The 21942-nt window shown below is 40.4% G+C and overlaps 1 protein-coding gene across 2 annotated transcripts; it reads right to left on the bottom strand.

Moving 5' to 3' along the window:
• Nucleotides 1-602: 602 nt before the first annotated feature.
• kiaa0232 (KIAA0232 ortholog) lies at nucleotides 603-21929 on the bottom strand. 2 transcript variants are annotated; one of them, XM_048971476.1, is made up of 8 exons: nucleotides 21701-21929; nucleotides 13951-14477; nucleotides 13309-13449; nucleotides 10551-10620; nucleotides 10314-10398; nucleotides 5893-9193; nucleotides 4663-4771; nucleotides 603-3705 (listed from the first exon to the last, which is right to left on the bottom strand). In XM_048971476.1, exons 2-8 carry the CDS (start codon nucleotides 14179-14181, stop codon nucleotides 3689-3691), a joined length of 3954 nt encoding a protein of 1317 aa, XP_048827433.1. In that variant the 5' UTR covers nucleotides 14182-14477; nucleotides 21701-21929; the 3' UTR covers nucleotides 603-3688. The 2 variants fall into 2 exon arrangements, with proteins under 2 accessions (XP_048827433.1, XP_048827435.1); XM_048971478.1 differs by having other exon boundaries at nucleotides 4663-4744.
• Between the last annotated feature and the right edge of the window lie 13 nt (nucleotides 21930-21942).

The following is a 21942-nucleotide window of genomic DNA, read 5'->3' as shown; positions in this document are numbered from 1 at the left end:
GTAACTGAAGTAGCGCTGTGTGGTCTGGTATTCACCTGCTTACCAAACTTCTCATTTTTGTGTGCATGAATACGATTACGAGCAGCTTAAACTGTATAAACCTAAATGCGCCCACCGATTGTCACTTAAATCGCTTTTATTTTAATGTCTTACTGCAATAAAGGTCTAAAATCCAATGAATTTGACCAGGAAGTGCATTACTATTCAGATGACTATAATCACGACGCAGGGTAATTTAGAAATAGTTTTAAGGCAGAGTTTGCAACTCGCTTGACAGTAATGATTGACTCGGAATGAGAGCCATACTAACAGAAGAAATATTTAAATTTCAACTTTTTATAGGTAGTCACATTTTTAAATTTTCCAAAATTGAATTTAGAATAAAACGACATTTTCAACATTTTTTTTCCTTGGAGGTCGGTCTTCCTTATTAAATACTTCCCTATAATTTAATTTATATAAAACACATCTTCAACAGTTACAATTATTTCAAATAGGTTTGCAATTGCAGCGTTGATGTCTTCTCGTGAAATGCTCAAGTCATTCATTTAAAGGTTCTGTAATAGTATCATTAATTTTGTCAGTCAAATGAATACCCGAGATTGACTGGTTTATTCCTTTATTAGATGTTAAGAAACTCCACAATGAAACAGAATCATTTACTCTGGGGCACACATGAACTGAGAACTATACAACCACTTGAAACAAAGGGAGGAGAAGGAAGGGTTGGGGGTGTTTACCAAGAAGGAATGGAGATACAAGGACAACTCATTCTCAGTGCTGGGTATGTTTTGTTGTTCAGGTCACAGAGTAGTTAAATCTCAACTGCTAGCCTTTAAATATGCTTTATCATGCATACTTCATGTTTTCTCCACCTGTTTACACAAAATCTTAACCAAAGATGGGGAAAAACAAAATCTCAATGAATATTCCTTCAAATTACCCTTTTAAGTGCTTTGTGACTTGGTCTCTTTCACTCACATGAACACACGTAAACACACACACTCTCAAACACACAAAATAAAATTGAACAATTACAGCCACACCCTCTTGTCATTTGTACTTAAAAATTTTTGTTTTCAAAGTATATACTTTTTCTAACAGAATTGAATGGTGCCGGAGTGTAACGCTGACATGCTGCATCTATTTGAAACACTCCGTAACCTTCATTTCTCCTTCCCCCCTCAATCAAAAGATAAGCTTCATGCAAAATAAACTGAGTGGATCACCGTTTGCAATACATCCTTTTGCATTTTGCCCCATTGCATGCGCTGCCACTTTGATCACAGCTCACAGCCAGGCAGGAGGCCGTGTGTCAGCACAACTCCTCTGCAGTCTTTCTGATCCAAAAGGTAACCTTAAGTGCAATACACAAATTTAGGAAGCTTTGAGATAAAGCACATGCTACCTTAAAGGAAACCTGTCAATAAATAAAATACAAAATATTGAGTGTTACAATCACAGTAATGCTTCTTATAATAATGTACAGTCATAGGCTGAAGTATTCTATTCCCTTCATTTAAAAGTCATGTCCTTTATTAAACTAAAATTGCCAATTTTGATTCAACAATTACAAACATACGGAATGCCTCACACGCCATCACTAAATGGCCAAACTGCTTTCAACTCCTTCTGAATATTTTGTAAAACTGAATTCCATTGTTATTCTCTTAAAAGGAGAGTACAGCTCAATACAGAATACGTTCCAGACGAAGGGAAGCCAACTTTGGCCTGTGACCATACATTTATGACCGAATAAGTTCTGGGACTATACAACAGACTTACAGGGCATATGGACTTGAGGTGGGTGAAAGGGATAATGTCGCCAACTTATGTTTCCTCTCGACGTTTTTTGGTTTTGAAATATTCAAAACTGTCTTCCAGGAACAAATGTAATTTACACTTTCACCCATTTATAAAGAAAACAGAACATAAGAAAATGTACAGGACATGGATGTGGACTGTGCACAGATTATAAAGGCCCAACTCCCCAAGCACAGACCATAAAATATATTAGTCACCACACCTCATTTTTTAAAAACTAATGTGAAGTAGGGTTACGGCTTGAATGGATTCACACTTATGTCAATGCAAATAAACATTCAAATTGTTTGAACTTGATGCCTCACGCACTACTGATGAACCAGTGTCAACACATGAAGACATACATACACACACTTACAAATATTTTGCATACAAAAGAAAAAAACAAAAAAAAAATGTAATTTTCTTTTTTGCTCTGGGTGAACTTATATTGAGTGTTACCTTGAAATACTTTTTAAAATTTAGTTCTACAAAGTTTACATGTTTCGTATTAGTGTCTATATTCTGGTTGCCCATCGCAGTTGGTTTGCTGGCAAAAAAAAAAGAGCATACATCGTGTGATGTTTGACACTGTAGAACAGATCCAATAGGAATTTGGCAGATAAAACCCATCTCTTTGCACGAAAGCAGTTTGAATTTGTTGCTACTGTTTAAATTTAAGAAATTGTGTACTTGTGTTTTGAGGCATTTAAATATGCAAATTTGGTAGCTTAAATAATATTAAAGAACACCAAGCCACACAAAGCGAGTCATTACAGCAGTCACACTTTTAAAAAAAAAAAAAAAAAAAAAAAAAACTTGCTTTTTGTAGTATTAACTGATCCTCACACTCTGGAATAACGACAAACAAAGCTACATGACCTACAAAATCACGGCCACAATATCCATTTGTAACTGCTACAGATGTTGTCTGTCCCAAATAAGTATCTTATAGCACCAATTTCTTTTTAATATTAAGTTCAGAAACAAAACTTACCATAAAGAATCATTTATCTCCCAATCAAGCTCATTTCATATCTTTTGTTTAGTATGCAAAATGTTTTTAATTTTGTTTCCCCTGAAAATTTTTGCTGCTTTTTTTTATTATTTACAATCCTCCACCACAAACTTAGGCTACTACTACATTAGTGTGAGGAAAAAAATAAAAGGGCTCTAGCATCAGCGAAACATCCATATTCAAAATAATTCTTATATTGTTGCTGGGGATTTTGTATGGGTCAGTGTAGTTCCAGCAAAAACAAACTTCCTTCTGCCAGCCATTCAGGCAGGCAATGTTTAGGAGGAAGAGGCTGCTGCCTCCCTCATTAGCTAAAACACTGCTGACAGCTGGCCTTTTCTGAGCGGCAGGTATGAAGGATGACGATGGCAGCTCCTGTGTGGTGTGCTGCGCACTTATCATAGATGGGAAACTGTAGCAGTTACACAGTAAACGAAGCAGTGTGACTAGTAGACGGGCACATGCACAACCATTCGGACACCACAACTACCAGTATCCTAGTTCAAAAGCAAAATCTGGGAAAACCAATGCGGAAAAAGTAACTGTCCTTAATGCCTAAGTTTTTTTTTTTTTTTAAACTTTAATCAAGATTAATTGAAGAAACAAAGTAAAACAGAACTAAAATTTTTCTTCTAATGCTGCATAATTTGAATACTTTTTGTTCCATTTTTTCTTTTTTTCTTTCAAATTACACCAGCTTCAACATACTGAAAACCAGCAGGGTTGGAGATGTGTTCTGAAGAAGAGATTTATGGCGTAGGTGGATTAGGGGTTTCTGGGTCCAAAAGAGGCCCTTTCTGGGTTTGGGTCCACAGCTGGGGGCCTTTCATGTTGGCCCCTAGCTTCCTCTTCCTGAAGCAGAGCAGCTTACATGTTGCTGCTCCCTGGAAAACACAGAACCTGGTTACAAATCATTAGCTGAAAGCCATTAGCACAGAATATCAATTTACTTGCATGAATGGGTGACTGACAAGACCAATGCAAACCATTAACTCCGATCACTAATTTTAAACACGAGGAACAGGAGATGCAACTTGAGGGAATACACAATGAACATAAAATACTAAGTGAAGTTCTGCCGTAGAAATGTAAAGACTGGTAAACAAATTAAATTCTAACTACTACAGGTTCAAAAAGCGTAAAATCCAGCATTCTTTATAAAAATTAAAAAAAAAAAAATCCATTCAATGGGCTACAACAGCATAGAAAAAGGTTCCATGTTTACCCAGAAAGGATTTACATTCTCCTCAATAGGCAGCATATTATTCTGCCATGTTTTCTCCTTAATTTGACTTTAACAGATTATTCCTTACAAATGTCTGGCATTCCTAACTTTGATTCTCGTTAAACGTTGTAGGTCTTATTTGCCATGAGGTTTGGGGTGGGAACATTACACTAAAAAAGCTAGAATCTAATATATGTAGTCATCCATGACCAGCCATTCAGTAAATTTAAGTGGTCAAAGCGGATCATAATTCACCCAAACTGCCACTAATGAACAACAGAAAGGTAAGCCTGATGTATTTCTTAAATATATATTTGTGAGCCAAACTAATTATGGATCCGCTACGATCCAAAAATGTGTTTTATAATTAAAAAACCTTGCTGTATGTTCTCTTACCAGCATTCACATGACAAACTTGCATTTATATGAGCTGTTATGATTGTGATCTTCGTGTGAAATGCAGAAACTACAAATGCACTCCCTGCAGGGGTGTTTTTCCTTTTCATCTCACTGGACCTTGTACCAACAGTTTAAGTTTTAGGGATCAAGATGTATTTCATGGGAAATCTGACTACTCAACTACAGAGTAGCCGGCAGCTTGCTTTACTGTACTTACCTGTACAGCGAGATCCTGGGAGCAGAGGAGTACACAGGGTGTTCTGCCACCAGCACTCCTCTTTCTGACTGCCAGAGCTTCCCTGCGAACCAATACATAGCAGGGGAAACTGAGGGGGGGAAAAAACTCTCATCAAATTTAAATAACACAGACAAAGGACTGTTTAACATACTGAAACATGACACAATTAGTATTTGCCGTCTTAAATTAGAACACATATACTATTGTTTTGCACTCATTGACCTTAACAGAACACTGCTCACAAGTAAACAAAAGAAGCTAGCACTATGACATTGTTATACTTAGAAAAAAGTAAACTAAACCAAAATCATCTTGAACAGCCATATGATAAATGACTAATAAATAAAATGCTTTATCCATGAGAAAAGAATCTTGATGACAACCCCTAGTTAGTAACATTAACAATTTTTAACCATAGTAGCTTCCCTAAAATATGGCCGTAGCAAATCAATAAATGAAAAAGAATACCACAAACCAGAGTACACTACAGATTTAAGCAACATGAGTATAAAAGTTAACACACATTTCAGGGTATATCTGGTAACATGACTCAATACAATACAGGGTGCTGATTAAATAAAATTAGGATTGTACTTTCTTAAACAGCACTAATGAAAATCCTTGAAACCAGATTCTCAAATGGTATACTTAAAATCTATTTAGAAAAAGGGAGGAAAGAAAACACCATTTCATAAGTTAGCACAGAACTGTCATCTTTTTTATGGATGCATTTTTATAAAGCATTTTTACAGTGGTCATCAACCCTGCTCCTGGAGATCTACCACCCTTCAGAGCTTAGGTGCAGCCCTGATTTAACAAACCTGATACAGATAATCAAGCCCTTCACCAAAAAAAAAAAAAAGCCACTTCACAGATCACCACAAACTGAACCCCAGTCACTACAAGCCATTTGAGGTAGAATTGATGCTTCTGCAAACTGCCACATTAACATTACAAAATATTCACACACCACTGCATCATTCTAACTTTGTTCCTTTGTTAATGTTCAATGACGGGAAGTCTTCACAAAGTATTCGTTCATTTAAATTCGCCAAATTCATCATACAGAAAATATCAATGGACAAATTCAGATAATGAATAGCTGTTCTACAGCTTTGACTAGCCATCCCACAGCAGTAGTGTGTAATATAAACTGTCTTATGCAAGCAGCGATAGTGTTAATCCCACATTCAAAAACTAAATTCTTACCCTCTGAAAGTCTTCGACAAAGTCAAAGACTTCCCCATACTGGGGAATTTTACCAGCCACTGGACATCTGCAAGAATCCTTTTCGGTGCTAGATTCTTCCTTTTCAATCTTTTCAACAGAGTCTTCAACTTGCCCACTTGCCACTGGCGGCACCACAGTCTCGCAGTCTAAGCAAACGTCTTGCTCAGCTATCGGCAGAAGGGTGCCAGTGCCCTCCTGTGAATCTAAAGAAGTCTGGGCACTCTTTTCCATACCAGACTTCTTCAACCTGGGTAAAAACTTGCCAGATTCTAGTTCCGACTTCCCGTAATAGGGGCCCTCGCACTCGGCGTCTTCCTCCAACGGTTTGAGATCAGCCTGAGCATCATCAAACACGTCCGCCTGAGGGAGGACAGGAAGGCTCATCTCCTCTTTCTCCGACTCTACCTCAGACTCGCTCCCACCCCCAGGAGAAAGCTCCGAAGCAGATATCGGGCGAAAATGAGTCCTAGGTGAGATTCGGATAGCCCGATACTGGGTTCTATTGATGCCATATATGCGTGACTGGAAAGTTTCACTCTCTGAATCTGAGCATAATATGGATTTGGGTTTGAACCTCGGGCTGAACGATGCCATGTCTTCAGGCTCAAAGGAGCACTCCACGTGAAGGACTTGAGAGAAGGGGTAGTTCAGGTCGAAGGACGAGAACGGGTAATCAAGCCCTGGTTCCTCCCCATGGAAGCCGCTACAAGTTCCTAGTAAATCTTCATGGAAGATAAAAGAGAATCCCTTGTTCAATCCGTCCTCTCCTCCTTTTCCAACCTGGTCACACTGCCCAAAAGAAACCAAGGGCCTCCAGAGAGGTTTGTGACCAGGTGCAAAGCAGCTGCCCGTGTTCATGAACACGTCAGTGCCTGCAATGGTAACCACATCAGAGGTGGCAGCACACTGCAGCAGACTGCCTTGTGTGTCACTGGGTGGCACCACTGCCCAGTCCCCGTTGCTGCCTAACATCTTCAACTCTCCATATACCCCTCCCAGAATGAACGTATTGTCTTTCTCAGGGTTTACATCCCAGGGTTTGGACGGCGAGGTGTAATCTCCACCGTCTACCTTGGACAGCTCATTTTTGGCTAGTCCCTGCTCCTCCTTTTGGCCCTCCCAGAGGTGGTACTCCAATCGCTGCACTGCCTTTTTCTGAGGCTCCTGAACTGGTACTCCCTTCGTCTCGGCATCTAAACAGCAGCAATGACAGTTGTTTGCCTCCTCTGAGAACAAGCCCTCATCTGGCCTTTTTCCTCCTCGAGCTGGTACGGAATCTCTGTCTGCGATGGCTGTCCAAATGTCCTTGATTATCCCTGAGCTGTAGTTATCACTCGGTTTGTTTGTGTCGTCTGTGAAAATGCCAGCAGTATGTGGTTTGCTCTCATCTTGCTCTAATGGTATTCCACAAATGGACTCCAATTTGGATTTCTTTTTGAAGGTTTGACTGGACACTGGACCTACACTACACTCCTCAGATTTTCTACTACTATCCTCTTGTAAAAAGCCCAAGAGCTCATCTTCTATATATCTAGCAGGGATGGGTGGGATTATACAATTAGTTTTTTCATTGTGAAACTGAGCAGGCTCCTCTGGCTGAGTGTTAATTTGCTCATTATCTGAACGTGTTTCTTCCGAATGAGACCATGGACTACATGTTCGTGTTGAAAGATTAGAACAGTGTTCAGTTTCATCAAAGGCACTATTTTTGGTCCATATTAGCAAACGAGACTGTTTATATCCAAGTGGATCTAGACAGCTACTTGAATCTGTGTTGTCATGACCAATGGTAAGTGAATCGCAGGGAAAATGAAGGGTGGGACTATTGTATTGCACCTCAAAGAGAGAAAAGCAAGAGTTTAAACCAGAAGCATCTTTTGCTTCTGAGATGTAGTCCTCCAGGGTTCCAGGCAGCCGGCTCGCATTGAATACTGCACTATCGATTACGGGGGAGAGATGAATGGGAGAGTCCCCTGGGAAGCTTTCTCCATCAATATCTTCAGAAGTAGAGGATGAATAACATTCCCATACTTGAGCTATGTTTTCCAGATCTTGCGTGAAGAAATCATCAGCAACGAAAGATCTTTCCGAATCTGTCCTTATTGCACTTTCCCCTTGCAGCTTGGGGCCGTCTAACACTAAACAACATTCTGCCTCAAAATCTCTTTGCTCTTTGCTCTTCTGTCGGATCATGCTTAAAATCCGACTCTCTTGTACGGAGTCTGAGGCACTAGGATCCAATATGGATTGATAAATGTCAACTTCATAGAAGTGAGTGAATTCAGACAGATGCTCATCATCTAAATCTCTATTATCCTCTGGTGGAGGGCAGTTTGAGGTCCCGTTGAGTTCAGCAGCCTCTTCAACATCAGCAGGCATCTCTACAAAGTGCCCATCAATAAAAGTGCCTGCTGCAAGGTACGCTCTCTGAAAGGTGGAGTTGCCAATGTAGATTCCCTGCATTCTCTCAGACAGCTGTTCCATATCAGCCGACCCAGAAAAAACATCAGGGGAATCTAGTCTGTTACGATACTTTGTCTCAAGCTTGCTCTTCCTACTGCAGGGTACAAAATATTCTGTAATAGGTTCTGTGTACCACAGAGGCTCTTCCATGTACTCTTTCTTGTTCCGTGTCTCACAGCCGGGCTCTTTCATTTCTCCACTGGCAGGATCTTTTCGGCTCTCTTTCAGATGCCTCTTTCCCTTTTTAATGGCCTGTTTAGTCAGACCCCCGGTACTGCTGCTGCTTCCACCCAAATTCTTTCGTTCCTCTTTCTCAATGGCCTTTAGTGAAAGCTTCACCTGTCCATTGCGTCCTCTTTTGCTTCTGCTGGCCTCCCTGGACTTGTGTCTGATCCTTACTGACTTGGCTGGTGTTTTGAACTCACCCTGGTTCCCACTGGAACTAGAGCCTGCCTCACTGGACCCAGATGACCAGGAGCGTGGGCGAAACTTTCCTTCGGACCGGTGTTTTGTCTGCCTCTTGTTTGAGAAAGTTCTTTCTTCGGCTGCACCCCAGTAGTAACGATTCTCCTTTTCCTTTTTGCTGCGTCGCTGCTGGGCCTTTTCACCGATGGTGTCACATGCCTCTGTGGTCTTCTCTTTGGCAGCTTCACCTTCGCTGTTGCAGTCTTTTGGAGAGGAGGTGTCGGTGCTTGTCTGGGGGACAGCAGATGAGGACGAGCTGGAGTACGCACATGCTTTGGCCTTGTTCCACACCGTCATAATCTCTTGAAGACAAACAGGTTTCTCAGACAGAGGAGGAAAGGCTTCATAGTACCTGACACAAAAAGAAATACAAGCATTACAGGCAGCTTCACTTGTTACAGGGTCATTCTGGCTCAACTCAAATGGTCCAACGCGAACTGAAACATTTTGTGGCATTCTGTTTGCCCCTGGGCCAACATGAAAAATCCAACATTTCTCTGGCCTAGTTCACATAGTTCAGGAGTTACACTGGCCTGAAATTCAATGACATTTTTCCTTCATTCACGAAAATGCTTGGGTCGGCCATTTTCAGATGCCTATATCTTTGCAACGGTAACACCCAGGCACTTGAAAAACTGTGGATATGCAAGTCTTTAGCCTAATTCCAAATATGTATTATTTAGCCCGTAGCATGTACACAACTTAAGATAAATTCTCTCTATACTGACAGGCCCAGAATCATGTGGTAGTAAAAAGCCACTTTCATTATATCATTTGAAAGTTTACAACATAAAAAAATAGAATGGTGTTTTCCATTTTAAGGGTTTTATTGAGCTTCATATGGTCAATAACACTGTTAAAACAAAAATAAAACCATTAAACTCAAATTTGGTATGAAGATTAGTATAATAGTTAAAATATTAATGAGGCATATTGTGATGTCCAAAAATTATAAATCTGTATAAATTCGGTGCATCTTTTTACCTTATTTATCCACAATATCTCCTCTTTTAAAAGAGGTCATGGCTGCTGAGCCATCCTTTTCGTCAGCATCACTTCAGTGCTTATCGCTTCCATGACACAAAAAAACAGTAGCAAGTGGCATATCCTTATGTTTCACAGATTACTAATTTTTGGGCGACACAATACGCCTCTTTTGGCGCGCTACTAATCTGCCTCATAAATTGTGGCCGTAAGGAAATGTCCGTATATTGCCAAAAAAGCCGGCATCCAAACAAATGTTTATGTCCATCACATAAAGCCCTGGTAATGATCGAACATGCGCCTTATAATTGTGATTATATCGAGATGTGATATACATACTATAAAGCAATGGCAATCATCTGAACAGGTAGTGTGCAGTGTTTTACATTATTTTCCTTTACATTTTGCATTATCTAGAAACTCCATCACTGCAATAAAAATATATTTCCCGTTTTCCGTTTATTATAATATTCCCTTTGATCGCTTACATTTCCACCTGGTCTTTTGATGAAGGGGATTCAGCAAGCTCAGGAGATTGAGATCCGTCAGATTTCTTGCTTGTTTGTTTTTCTTCTGTAAAAAAAAGAGGAAATTCTGATTTCAGTTAATATTCTCTCCTCCTAATCTTTGCTTAACTGATGAGTTTCAAATCACTTCATTTAACTGAAAGTTAAAAACTGGCTTTAACACTGCCCATGAATATGCAATACAAAATGAAAACAAACCTTTCTGTTTATTCTGGATATCCTTAAGTTTGGAGCAAAGCTCCTCAACCAAGCTCTCAATCCCAGAGTTCTGTGGCAAAAAAGATAAAAATCAAAAATACAACACACACACACAGGAGAGACAGAGAGATTAGTATATTTCAGTGTTCAATTTATATCCATCTACCAATGATTGTACACTGAAGTACTTCTATATATCAATTTTTTTCACAAAATCTAGTGATGTTTTGCAAATTTAAATTTGACCAGAATGGCAGCCCATCACAGGACAATTGAAAATCAGCAATTAACCAAACTACACAGAGACCTGGAGTTGCTACCCACCAATCCACAGTAGGGGCTATAATACACAATCCTAGCCTAAAATACCATATGAACCTTTAGTCCGTCTGCCTCATTATTCCAAACAGCTAGCAAAATATTTTTTTGGTGCAAGTATACCATTTATCAACATATTCATATGAAAACAGTGATAGCTTGATTGGAAGATCACTGATAAGAATTCACAACAACAGCCTTTTCCAAGAAGTCCAATTAGCACCAATCAGAAGGAGGAGTGAAACGGGACAGGTATTCGTACCGAAAATTTTCAGTACAGGTCTTTTAGTTAGGTATGCATATGTTCCACAGCAAATGTGAAACCTTTACGTGTTTGTGTGTTTCCCCCAAGAAATATTCTGAATGGGGTAGATGTAGATGTGCCACTACACATGCGCATGTATGTCCTAATGTGAAGCTGATAGTCGTTAATGTGAATACAAGTACAGCACAGGTGTTTTTTTAATGCTACATCATAATGAATATTCATTCTGTTATGCTTTGTATTTTTGAGACAGTATTTGTGTTGCGCAGTTCTAATATGAAGCTGAAAGCTGCTAATGTGAATACAGTACAGATCAGGTACAGTCAATTTTCTAAATGTGCACCTTTATTTTAAATTACTCCAGAGAATATTTTCTGATTTAGTTTTAAGTGTTTTTTTATTAGAAGGTTGCAGCAGTATTGAGAGAATTTGAGACCCTGTTTCACTAAACCACTTTTAATTAAGAGGCATGAAAAGAAGTTTGTTTTGTTTTTTTACCCATACTGTGCTGGAAACATACCAAACCCTGACTTCAAAAAGGTATATACTGAACCGTGATTTTTGTGTACTGTTATAAACACTTCTGATTATTGATGTAACAGACAATGTTTTTTATTATTATGTTTTAACTGTAGGACATGTTTATAAAGCAATGTAATATGGATTTTCAAGACAATGCCCTCCTGATGTAAATCATCCCCCAAGTAATTTCAGGCATGTAGGCCTCAACCCACTGTGATGACCTCTAGAGCTAGTGGTCTCACATGAAGGTGATAATTTTAGACACCAAAGAACCACTGCACAAAGCAATGACTAAGCAGTACTGCCCAGCAGTATTCTGCATGGTAAAAACGCCAAGGTCATGTAATGTTATGTATTACATAAAAGTAATAAAAATAAAAAAGAAAACGACTTCACATGATCAATTAGAAGCCAAATGTACAACCGTGTCCCAGCCAAATCATGCTAAACTGAGTCACCATACTCAGAACAGTGTTAATTCCATATTCAAACTCTCATAGACACCGCAAAGGTTATTTCTTACCAGATGACCAGACGCGCAAGGCTTGACCTGCTCCCAGCATTTCCTCTTGCATTACTGTGCTAATGCTAGTCAGCTGACAAGCAGCAGACGCTGCTCAGCGCATGAACCCCATGTGTCACGGAGCAAGTTAGACAACATCGAGCGGAATTCCAGACACCCAGTGACCAGTCCTTCCATGACCACCAGCCCTAGCAGTACGCACTGAACATCCCCAACTTATTACAACCCTCTACTATTTTGGCACTGTAAGCAGACAGAATGGGGGGTATATCCGCACAGTCTTTAAGGTGCAAAACATAATGATGAGCAAATTACAGATGTGTGGACACGCGTGCGATTTATCAGCATCTGTGCATAACAGACCCTCATATGCCATATCATATCCAACTGTATGACGAGACACACAGGTATATAAACTGCATGAGAAAATGTGCCGTATCACACAGAACCAACTGTAAAGCATAGAACTAAGAAGCTTTTCACAATTTGTATTTCATAAGTAATTTAATCTACAGGTTCGCTCATCTTCCAAAGAACTGAAAGCAAAACTTTGTATCATCTTAAAGTTTTGAGCAAGGACCGATCTCTTCAAGTTATGCCGCAGACACCATGTTACTGCACTCAACACAGAGTAAAGTACATGCCTGGAAACAAAGTGGCCATAAAGTAGCACAACCATAAAATGTGCCATTCCGCATTTCACATAAACCAAATAAACAAAAGAGCTAATCTATCCTGTAACCACTTGTCCAGTTCAGTGTTGTGAGGGGTCTGGAGCCTATCCTGGAGGTTACAGACGCAAAAGCAGGGAACAACCCAGGGTGAGGCCCCAACACATCACAGGATACACTCACACACCATTTACTCACACACGCATACATCCGGGCAATTTGGCAACTCCAGCTACCCTCAGCATGGTTTTGGACGGGGGAAGCTGGAGTGCCCAGAGAAAACCCAATAATAACACTGAGAGAACATGCAAACTCCACATGGAACCCTGGCAACAGTGCTAACCACTGCACCACTCCCCAAAAAATGCCGAATGTAAAACTACTCCCCCTCCAGCAACTGCCAATGGATGAGGTGTAGAAATGTTCGAACTGTCATGATAACAAGAAGAGACCACTCACTTCATCAGACGCAGAACGCAGGCATTGCACGGCAGCTTGTTTCTTCAGCTCCTCCACACTCAGGTCTGCCCCTCCTTTCCTCTTGCCCTTTCCCCATTTCTTACCAGTTCCCTTCTCCCAGCCCAAGAAGATGTCATTTTCCTATCAGGGAAACCAGAGGTTATTTATTTTATAGTTTAACATAAACCTAAAAAATATTTAAAAGGTCTTCACCTAGTGCAACCAAAAATGTCAATGATGTTTCCAAAAATATGCACAATTCTTCTTCTACAGGTAATGTTCACAAACCATTACAATGAATATCTGTAGACTACAGTAGCTAAGTCTGGCCTAACCTGGTGACTTCTTGTGCGTACATGTATATTTGTTTTTTTTTGTGAACTTGGGCCAGCAGCAGAGCTGAGCTAAGTTTAATAAACCCAGTACTGTGAGCCAGCATCACCACTGCACAGTGGCATACCTTTCCATCAAGGACCCTCTGTTTCATTCAACCAAGGCATGTCTGAAGGGCTCAGAATACACACACACTTGGGCAGAAAAACACATAAAACCTTCTACTACAACTAATAATATCATCTCGAAATCCCACTGTTCGGGGCAGACAGCCACATAGACACATGCAGCTTGGGCATTTGTGGTTACCTGGTCCTGCAGGTCATAGTCGTAGCTGTCATGCAGGAGCAGACTCAGGACATAGCGGGTGTAGATCATAGCATCAATCCCGCACTTCTCCAGCTCCTGGCCCAGCCAGCTCTGCACAGGACCCAGTGACTGGAGGAGTGACATCTCAGAGGCAGGAAGGGGCCCCGGGGCGAAGGGGCTCAAGTAGCTTTCGGGAGCAGAGCCGTCCGACTCCACACTGACTGGACGCATGGGACTCTAGGTGTTAGGCATTCTGAGGTGGATCTGCATTTTTGGGTGAGCCCACAGGACAGGGCAAGCCTATCTGGATGCAGATTCACTCCAGCAGGACGCACAAAGAGGCGACTACATGGAGAATCATGTAGCGATCTTTTATTTATTTACTTATTGCTGTAAGCAAGGATAAACTTCAGTCTTCCGGCATGGTGTTAGTGTAAAAAGTTATCAGCTACGTGGCAAAACAGTAAAACTGTGTTTGCCTCTCAGTCAAAGAGCTCCATTTTGAGCTACAACTCCACCGGCACTCCCTGGAATAAAGAGACAGAGAGAGAGAAAAAGAAAAGAAAAAGAAAAATAATTAGTTTGCAGTAAAATGTACAAATACAACCATGACATTTTAACTCCTCATCACAGCTCTGCTGTGACCAAATTCCAAGTCAGGATGTTAGAAATACCACGGCATTTGTCAGGCTGCTGAAGCTATACATTTACTTAATTATACCACTCAGACATTTTGCGCATATATAGACGCTCCTCTACTTACGTACGAGATATATTCTGAATGGCCGCTCGTAAGTCGTTATTCAACATCATTTTAAGGGTACTCAAATCTACATGCAATAGTATGTATGCATCATACCCTGCTAATACCGATCCTCCTGTGTGCCACGCCCGTCCCGTTACCTAGTGTGGAAACCCGTGTCATCAGCTGTTTTCTAGTCGTGTTAATTAGTCTTGTGTATTTAAGTCCGTGTTAGAGTATGTTTCCCAGGTCATTCTGTCACGCATTCGGTGCGGGGAAGCAGCATGAGCTGGCGAAATCAGGTGAAAGCGGGTTTATTTCAGGGGAAAACACTGAGGAACATGAACATTACGTCAAGATGTTAATGACCGGACTGGGGAAACATACTCCAACATGGACTTAAATACACAGCAACAATCAACATAACTTGAAACAGCTGGTAACACCGGGACTCCACACAAGTTAAATGAGGGGGTGTGGCACATGGGAAGCTCAGACGACCAGAGCAGGACAGCATGATATAAAGTAAATACATGTTTTCTTATCCTAACACATATCACTAATGATACATGAAACAAAAATGGATAATGGATGCACAGAATACTTCGCAATAAAAATGAAGTAAATTTTGATCTCCAGAGTACGTCTTACCGATACGCAGGTACAAAGAACTGGGATGCTGGGAGTACACATGCTACGCTGCTGCGCAGTGGGAGTAGCAGCCAGGATTAGTACTAGGTAGACTTGGCGCGCAGAACAAGCTTTGATGCTGCAGACAGGAAAGGGGAGCCTAACCTAACTTGTTCGTATGTCTGAAAATTCGTAAGTTGAAGGTTCATAAGTAGTGGAGCGTCTGTATATCATAGTAGCATGACCACAGGGGTGTCACAGTGCTGGCAACCAAAAGTAGTGCTTGGCAGCCCTAGTTACACATAGCCTGTACTGAAAAGGCAGACCATAAGGAGAGGTAAGAGGAGAATGAAAGGAAAATACTGCTAGCTGTGCTTCTCAACTCAAACTGCTATCACCCCTGCCTCAACCTGCCCCGTTTAGGACACCCAGGGCTGGACTGCAGGACCAAGCACCATCCACAAGTAGAGCACTCTCCTCACGATGCCTCCTAAAGAAACATTTTCCTGTCACTGGTGGTGTTCGTTTTTTTTTTTTTTTTTTTTTTTAATAATACCAATGAATGGATATTCTGATATCACTGCTAATCCATCTGAGCTTGTAGCAGATAGATGCTTCCAGAAATCGTTTCCTGCTTTCATTTGCACCATTTCAAAGCAATTCTTCCCATGTTTATTTGTATCGTTTACTCTGCCATGCCATTTTTCTTTCCATTGCAAGCGAAATCCATTCAAACAGCATTCCCTGCTTTCGTTTAGCAAGGTATAGTTGCTAGTAGGGATATAAATTGTTGGCCAAGGTGATTCAATTCGATTACAATTGAAGGAATGATTCAACGTACTGAACGCATTAATTTTTATCGTGACTGAAATTCATTCAATTATTCAATAATTTTGATAACAGGCCTACTATGAAAAATTACACACTATTATTGGAATACAAAGAATGAAAAAATTAACCAAATTATTATTAAAAAATAGGAAGCACTACAGCTGTCATTATTAGTCAATTAAACTATTACTCGATCATTTAAAGGTATTCATAAAATTGCCTTTTTGATTACTCCGCAATATGGCGGAAAGACAACAGTGGTTAGTGGAAGAGGGTCCAAATAAAAGAGAGAAGGCATCATCTGTGTAAGCACTTCAGATTAAAAGTAAATGAAAATGCAGTCTGTCAGTATTGCAAAGCAGAATTCAAGTAGCAACATAGCATAACTGCAATGCAAATACATCATAAAAGGAGACCTAAAAAGGCTTGACAGACTCACCCAATAAGAGGTCAGCCAGTGGCCATAGATATGTGCCATTTAGACTCTTGCAGTAGTGTCCGTCATCACTTTGATTTAAATTTCTTTGCTTTATTTACTTTCTACAATTCCAGGGTTAGCTTCAATGCTTAGCCGCTCATCTTACATAATATGGTACATAACCACCATACAAAGTTATTTTTCTGAATGTGCCGTCTTTTGACTAGAGCCGAATAATACTGGAAAAAGTTTACATTCTGAAATTTGCAATATTTAGGAGATGAAAATTAACTATATAGCTAAATAAAACATCTACCAATGGAGTCTGTCAACTAAGTCAGTGGTGTTACTGTGATTTGTGTCAACAAACACTAAGCAATGCCAACAAATGACTTGTTTTTGCTCAATATCATGCTTATGGAACACTAAATATTTCCATACAGCGAAAGATTGATGTCTTTTCTTGACCAGTTCTTGTTCATATTTCTCTTCTTCAGTCCTTTTTGTTTAATTTCTCACAACATGCCTTACGTTCCGAGTGAGTCCAACGAGAATGATTAAGACCTTAATTAGATTTAGATCTTGGAGAGCGCATGCAGAGCTCATGTAAAAGTAGTGGAAGTGCACTTTAACACATACTAGATAATGTTGAAAAGGAACAATCATTAAAATTAAATTTGACAGCAGCGATACTTGCCAAGTTTGCTTGTGCAGATTAGCAGAATGATATTACATTGTTTATTCTGCGGAAAGCAAAAGATCGATCTGCAGGCCAGATTTAATAATAAATTATAAACATGTTGCAGGTTCGTACTTTCAGACAACTTCTAAGTGGTGAATGAGCTTGACATAAAAAAGCCTTGATCCTCCAATACGGAAAATGGCTGATCATCCAATGCAGTCATATCCATTATTTTAGTATTTGTGTCTTTCACTTTGGTGCTGCTAATTTTGAATATTGATGAAGTTAATATCGCCCAGTGATAACAGCCAAGATTGACAAGCTGAACTGATATCTTGACTAATTAATATCAGTGGTACGAGTATGTTAACCAATAAGTGGAGATTGTCTCAAAAGCATCGCAGTACAAAGATCACCACCATACGGCAAATATCATGCGGCACTTCCGTTATGAATATTAATGAGCTATCCATCCATTATCTAAAGCCCTGCAATGACACAGTTTGTTGTCAAATGGAAATTAACTTGAATTAAACGGTCAATATGATTTTCTGGAGGATAATTAATTGCTTAATTGACCATCGTTAAATATGATCTCCCTAGATTTAAGTCAGTGATTTATATAAGGGATCTTATACTACAGCAAACAGGCTACATCAACATTAAACTAGCATCTGTACCTACAGGTTAATACGCCACGCTGTATTTATAGCAGTTAGATCATTAAACATGATGCACTGAACAGGAAGTTTTTTTTGTTTATTGAGCAGATGAATGGAAGAAAGCAGAATAAACTGCTGTAACCTTCATGTGCGCTTATCCGTCAAAAAAATTAAGAGATCTGTACAGCCTACCCGATCCGTTTCTTTTGGGTTCAGTTCATGCACAGTGCACATGTTCACATGCTTAAGTTAGTTGAATCACTGACGTCACGTCTGCGCTCCATTCTTGGGCGCAGTTAACAATCAAACTAGATGTGTACCATGCCCAAGTCTGACTAACCGCGCTCATACCCACCTCTTCAAGCTGAGTGATAGCTGAGTGTAAAGGTCCAATTTAGTTTCTGACCATGGACCAAACGTAGTAAGTTTTTCTTCATTTAACATCCATCCATTTGATTTTCACAGAACAAGTGACCTCCTGTGAGAAACCACCCTGTGTCTTGTTTTCATGCTTTTTGTAAATGATGTATGTGAAATCATACATAGGGGAATCACTCTCAGATAGCGATCACACTAGTCAAACAAACTGGACTTTGGGGGGGTCAAGCCTGCCCAGGAAGGGTACGGATTGGCTAGTATGAGTACACCCTAAGACTCAATCTAAGCTTCTCACTGTTTCTTCCATTTCCACATGTGATGCTGGAGATAACCTACCCTTGACATAAAATTCAAATTTTTTTTTCCACAGCTACCAAGTTTTAAAACCTCTTTTTCCCAATCATGAATAACTACATCAAACTGTCATACACCACTACATCAGTAATACTAGTGCCACTGATATCATCATGAAGCAGTGTCAATAGGTTTAATTCAGAGGGGAATTTTAGTGCAGCAACACACATATATACAGATACATCAGACAATAGTTCATAAAACATGATTTTTGCCCAATTGTCTCTTGTACTGGAATGGTAAGGATAAAAGTTAAGATTAATTTAAAAGAAAAATCCAAATTATAATGTTGGCGGTTCACTTTAGAGTGTGTGTGAGCAGTATGTGACTGTACTTATCACCAGCATTTCTGCACAATTCAGAACAAATTTGGAACATTTTTACACTAATATAATGCATAAATAATTTGACAAAAAACTACAATCAGAAGACAATCTGCATTATACATATGCATTATTGCAGTAACTTTGGAAACACACACAATATTTGCAATGCACCTGAAAATTCCATTCACTAATCCATCCATCCTCCACACGCTAATACAGTACAAGTTCACAAGTACACAAAAAAAAGACAAAGCTAGTGAAACTAGCTAGTGAACTTAAACGAAAATGAAAATAACTGAAGCATCCCTTAGAAGTCATGCTTATGTTTTGCTTATATGAATCAGCTAATGTATTTTATGCTACATCAGCTTACTTCAGGAAGATATCACCAGAGACACCACTGCATTAAATACTTTTAATTGTTCAAAAATTAATGAAGAACTGAGAGTACTCTGCAGTAGCTATTGAACACTATATTCTTGACAACAGGCCTCAGTGTCTCTCTACAGGTCCTCCCCAGCTGGATTTTAATGACAAGAAATACAGTTAATGAGCTCCTGAGAGAGTCAACACAGAGTCAGGTACAACTCTGGGGATGTACAGACCAGGACTGGAAAGCCAGGCCTCAAAGGGAAGGCTCAAAACGTGAGAAATTACACAGGCTCTTCCATTTGCATGTTCCCTTGCCTTACTGCACTACAGCCAACAGGAGGAAGCAAATTCTTGTAACATTTCTGTACAGCGTCCAACGCTATCTTCCCGACTGAGCTACTTATACCTCACAAAAAGTCTATCAAAGTGCATGTGTGTATTACTCCAACAGGGCAATCATTCGCAGCATATATAGATAGCATGTATCCATCCCAAAAAGCATGAATACAAGACAGATGCTAGTTCCTCACAACAGGCCACTTATTCAGTGTAAATTAAAAAATAGATAGATGTTAAGTGAATGAAAACTTACTACATGGGACCCATTGTCAGAAACTAAACTGAATCTGTACATTCAACCATAGAGACAGAAATCTTGCATTTTCTTCATTATACTAAATTATAATTGGTGCAATTCTAGTAACATCCATTAGTTATGCCAAAAGTTAAACACACCTTAATCATTTACGTCGTCTTCACTGCAACAAGTTCATATAAAATCTGCTAGTGAAACTTCAGGAATGCTACATTATCGATTGCAATGTAATCCAATGCGGCAGTTATGAAAGAGGTGTTACTCGGGCTTTAAAATGTCCAGTGTTTCCCAGATAACCCACAGGACACAGGAAGCTTCAACACGGGCCGTTTGACGGGCAAGGCACGGTCGCTGTCAAAACCATTTGTTTGCCACAACAACGAGCACACAAACCCACACCCAGCCTCCTCTCTCGCCTGACGCCGGATTATAGAAATAACGAGAAGAGCAAATGGTAGCTGCGGTGGCGTGATTGGCTGAAGCGCCTGTCATTCAGCGACACAGGCATGTCATGGGTCAGCCCTACGGCGGCATCAAAAAGGCAAGATAAGTGGCTTTAAGGCCACCGTGCCAAATATCTTAATCTGTCAATTAAGCGAACCTCCCTCCGAATTACAGAAACCATCCGCGAAAGGAAAAAAAAAAACAAATAACGGACACAGCATAACTAAAATGTTTGTCCTCTTAGGCCCGAGGTATGGCCACTGACATATCTGTTACCCTCTTGCATGATAACCATTTCAGCATAGGTTAATTCAAACTGAAATGTGAAAATTGCCAGTTAAAACTCTCTTCTGAATTCGACCCGTACTTGCCTATGCTACATGTCTTAACCAGGGGAGATAAGAATCCACCATTACATAACAGTAATATACATCCAGCTAGCTCTACGCTGTTCCTCATTTCTTGACAGTGCCACCAAATTAGCCAGCCAGCTGATCATAAACCCCGCACATCTGAAAATGCCTATCCATATTTCCACCGTAAACGCACAGAGCTTCATTATTATTACTATTATTATTTTAAAGAAACGGAAACCTGACAAAATATATTAAAATGGGGCAAACATAAACAGCGCGACTAGTGGGCACTTCAGTAAACACGGATCGGTGCCGTAAAACGTAGCTCGGTGGTTATCCCGGAGAAACATTAAAAAGCGAAACCATTAGTGCGGATTTGACATTTGGGGGGGGTGCTTCTACAAGCTTATTTACATGCTAGCTTTCAAAGGCAAAAGGTTCAGGGAAATAACTCGTCAAACCGGCGTATTGTTAGACGGGCTGCTAAACTGACACGGCCATCATGCGTTTTGTAGGGCCAACGAGTGTAATTTACGGCTGAATGTCATTGTCAGCGTGTGGGCAGGTGACCGCCGGCCGTACGCGGTTCAGAGCGCCGGTCGAAATGTACGCCATTGAATTACAGCCGCCTAAACCTTCAAAAACACGACCCACCGAGTCGTTCTCGGCTAAGTATACACGACAAAAATAATTCCGCACTAATTTCAGGCAAGAGGGCCACTTCTAAAAAATGGTGTTGTGAAGCGAGGGTGCTAGGACAAGGAGGAGGAGGGGGGAGGAGGAGGAGGAGCGGCTGACTGACCCAGTCGGGACCTGAGACGGTTCTTAAATAATAAAAAAACATGCGCCACTAACTGCAGCTTTTAAATTCCACCAGACATAGCAGTAACATTCCTAACTATCGTGGGTGTCAAAATCCACGGCAGTAGCACAAATCCCACAAATAGACGCTTCACTTACCTGCCGTTACTCAAAGCGAAGAAGACGAAGAAGAGCGGCGGCTTCTCTCCCAGCTCGAGCTCCGGAATCCGCCGCAGTAGCGTCACGTTTCATGGACGCCAGCCGGCAGCGCACGTTAGCCCCGCTTTCGGCTTTACGTTTGCACGGCGCTACGCGAATCTGACGACATTCCGGCTCTGTCGCAGATGCGCGTTCCCTTCCAGGATCCCGCTTCCGCCTGAACCAACATGACAAACAGAGCG

The sequence above is a fragment of the Brienomyrus brachyistius genome, chromosome 12 (assembly GCF_023856365.1).
Source record: "Brienomyrus brachyistius isolate T26 chromosome 12, BBRACH_0.4, whole genome shotgun sequence".
In the NCBI taxonomy this organism is placed as follows: Eukaryota; Metazoa; Chordata; class Actinopteri; order Osteoglossiformes; family Mormyridae; genus Brienomyrus; species Brienomyrus brachyistius.
The sequence above is the reverse complement of the archived record's forward strand: the minus strand, read 5'-3'. Positions and strand labels throughout refer to the sequence as shown.

Bases quoted from the DNA above. Each gene is read 5' to 3' on its own strand.
- kiaa0232 (XM_048971476.1), bottom strand. From the start codon at position 14,181: ATGCGTCCAGTCAGTGTGGAGTCGGACGGCTCTGCTCCCGAAAGCTAC. The intron at 10,399-10,550 runs GTTTGTTTTCAT...TTTTTTTTACAG, and splicing joins TATCCAGAATAAACAGAAAG to AAGAAAAACAAACAAGCAAG. The intron at 9,194-10,313 runs GTAAGCGATCAA...TTTTTGTGTCAG, and splicing joins TCAAAAGACCAGGTGGAAAT to GTACTATGAAGCCTTTCCTC.